General features: G+C 34.4%; 1 protein-coding gene across 1 annotated transcript in view; it reads right to left on the reverse strand.

Annotated features, from left to right (window-relative positions):
* Window positions 1-1,233: 1,233 nt before the first annotated feature.
* Window positions 1,234-2,480, reverse strand: part of RARRES1 (retinoic acid receptor responder 1) — a 28,019-nt gene continuing 26,772 nt past the window's right edge. Inside the window, exons 5-6 of the mRNA XM_023515675.1 lie at window positions 1,760-1,822; window positions 1,234-1,656 (exon numbers count right to left, since the gene is read on the reverse strand). Of these exons, the coding sequence (XP_023371443.1) occupies window positions 1,510-1,656; window positions 1,760-1,822 (210 nt within the window). The 3' untranslated portion in view covers window positions 1,234-1,509. The remainder of the gene's footprint in view (window positions 1,657-1,759; window positions 1,823-2,480) is intronic.

The raw sequence follows: 2,480 nt of genomic DNA on the forward strand, positions 1-2,480 counted from the left end.
TCAAGTATTGCCTGTGCTTAGGCCCAGGACGTGAAGTGAAAGATTCGTAAAATTCAGATGTGTCATGTTATTAATACTGTTTTGTGTGATATTAAGAGTTTGGACTATTGATTCTTCATCTGATGACTTTACCTGCTTTATTTTTTTTTTAAGAGATAGGATCTTGTTACGTTGCTCTGACTGGTCTCAAACTCCTAGGTGATAGCAATTCTTCGGCCTTAGCCTCTGTTTCTGGCATGATTTAATCATTGTAGATTGTTTCCTTTGAATGATTGTTTGCAGTGCTTCAGAGTACAGGCAACTCTTAAATCAAGGGGATGTTGGGAAGATAATGCAAAAGGTAGGATTTTTAAATAGAAAAATTATAAACCAGCTGTTTATTTTTATTTTGTATGAGTCCACGTCTTCAGAGTTTTTCTCTTTAGTATAAACTTTTCCAATTATCTAACAGTACAGACTTAAAAGCAATATTTTGATATTCTTTAAGGCTGATGCTTTCCAATCAATTACCGGTCATGGAACCTGGGTAAAGGTTTTTAGACGTTGATACAAGTGTTCCATTAAATGATACTAATTTTGAAAGTCAGATGATGACAACATTTCCTGGATCAATTCTTCTTGCCTTGAGGAGATACTCCACTAAATTTGATTATGGTACATATTGTGTTTGCTTTTATAAATTACTTAGGCCAACACTGGGTCCAAGTTGTCCTTATAAATGAAAATTTTATGTACTTAATATACTTTGAGTTACATCAGTGTTTTCTTAATGCATATTTGCAGACAACTTTATCTAGCGAGATATATATACTCTTATTATTTGTACAATTGGAATTAATCTATAATAAAATTTCATTTTTAATTTCAGCTTAGCACCAAAAATTTTTCCTATATATACAAATCTCTACAAACGCGTTTAATACATTTTTATTATTTAGAAATGTAAATATTTATTTAAAAGATATCAAGTTAAAAAGGAATACTTGCTTGAAATCATAAAATATAGTAAAATTCCTTTTAAACAGTTAATATTTTTCCTACAATTTACTTTCATTGAAAATATTATCTTTGTTTACATACTTGATAGAGGCAATTTAGCAACTTAAAGTAGCCACAATATGTTCACAACATGAGAAATGCAGATTCAGAGATGCGACCATCATTTTTTGCTTTGTTTTTTAAATACTTGTTGAACCAGTTGCAGCGTTACTAGTTGACTGGATTTTATATTTTAGGGCTGAAAGTTCGGGGAGACTGCCGGTGACTGTTTAGCACAGAGTTGAGTTCTGTATGTATGTGCCCTCAGAGTTAAAAACTACAGCAGACTAGTTGAAAAACAAATAAAAAAACCAACAACTTTTAATTTTTGAGTATCTACTTATAATCATAGGCTTTCTTAAGTTATTAGAATGCCTACACCTTAGCTATTTTACTAGAATAATGATCTAGGCTAGTAGAAGTACAGTGATTTTGTTTAGAACTTAGTATAAGCAGATCACTGTTTTCTTTTTAGAAATTACTAAGCTTGGTTGGTGCCACAGCCGATCCTTCTTCAGTTCCAGAGGCTTCTGGTGTCTGCAGCTCTTGACAGTGGTACTTCACTTTAAGTTGTTTGCCAGGGTACCAGACCAAGTGAATACGACAGGGAATTATTTCCTAGGAAATAAGAGTCATAAAGTAAAATTAAAAAGTCATAAAATACAATCATTTGCAAAAACTTCTGGTTAAAAAAAATTCTACATATAATTTGGTATTTTACCTGTGTTGAGAATTCATGAAGCAGTACAGTATAATCAAAATCAATTTCATCGTCATCAGTTTTCTGGAGGGAGAGAAGAGAGTATAATCAATCCAGTGAACTTATATTAGCTGACTGTTAATGCACAGAAGGCTCACGCCACCTGCATTCTTGTTTAGATAGGTGCCTTGACTCTCCTGCTGACTTTCAGTTTTCGGCCTCACTTAGCATCAAGATATAGAAGTCATGGACCCTTAAATTTTCATCTTACCTCTGAGTTATATGAAAGTCTAGTTGAATGTGACTTTTTCTCTTTAATATTTATAGGTTTTGATGGGGGCTGAGGTCCGTGAGGATAGTGGGATCTTTGAACAGCCGCAGGGATCGGGATACTGTAATGTGTACCATAAGCTCATGGGTCAGCTGATGTACGTGTACCAGGCACGATGAAATCCCTGCCATGGCCTGGCATGTTCTCATGTAATGTTATCTTTCAGTAGCATGTAGCATGAGCTTTTATATAGAGGTAACTTGAGGTTCCATCTGGTAGGTAACAAATTAGAATTCAAATGCAGGTCTGCTGACTGCAACACCCATATTCTTCACGCAGACCATACACTGTGCCAGACTGCCACTAAAACCAGTGCACTAGGTATGTTTCGATAGGCAGGCAGTCGTCTTCAAATTTACTAGTGACTAAACCAGTTTCCTATTTTCTTTTTGACCTTTTTTTTTTTTTTTT

Source organism: Otolemur garnettii, unplaced genomic scaffold (assembly GCF_000181295.1).
Source record: "Otolemur garnettii isolate 467f Iridium unplaced genomic scaffold, OtoGar3 scaffold00076, whole genome shotgun sequence".
NCBI lineage: Eukaryota > Metazoa > Chordata > Mammalia > Primates > Galagidae > Otolemur > Otolemur garnettii.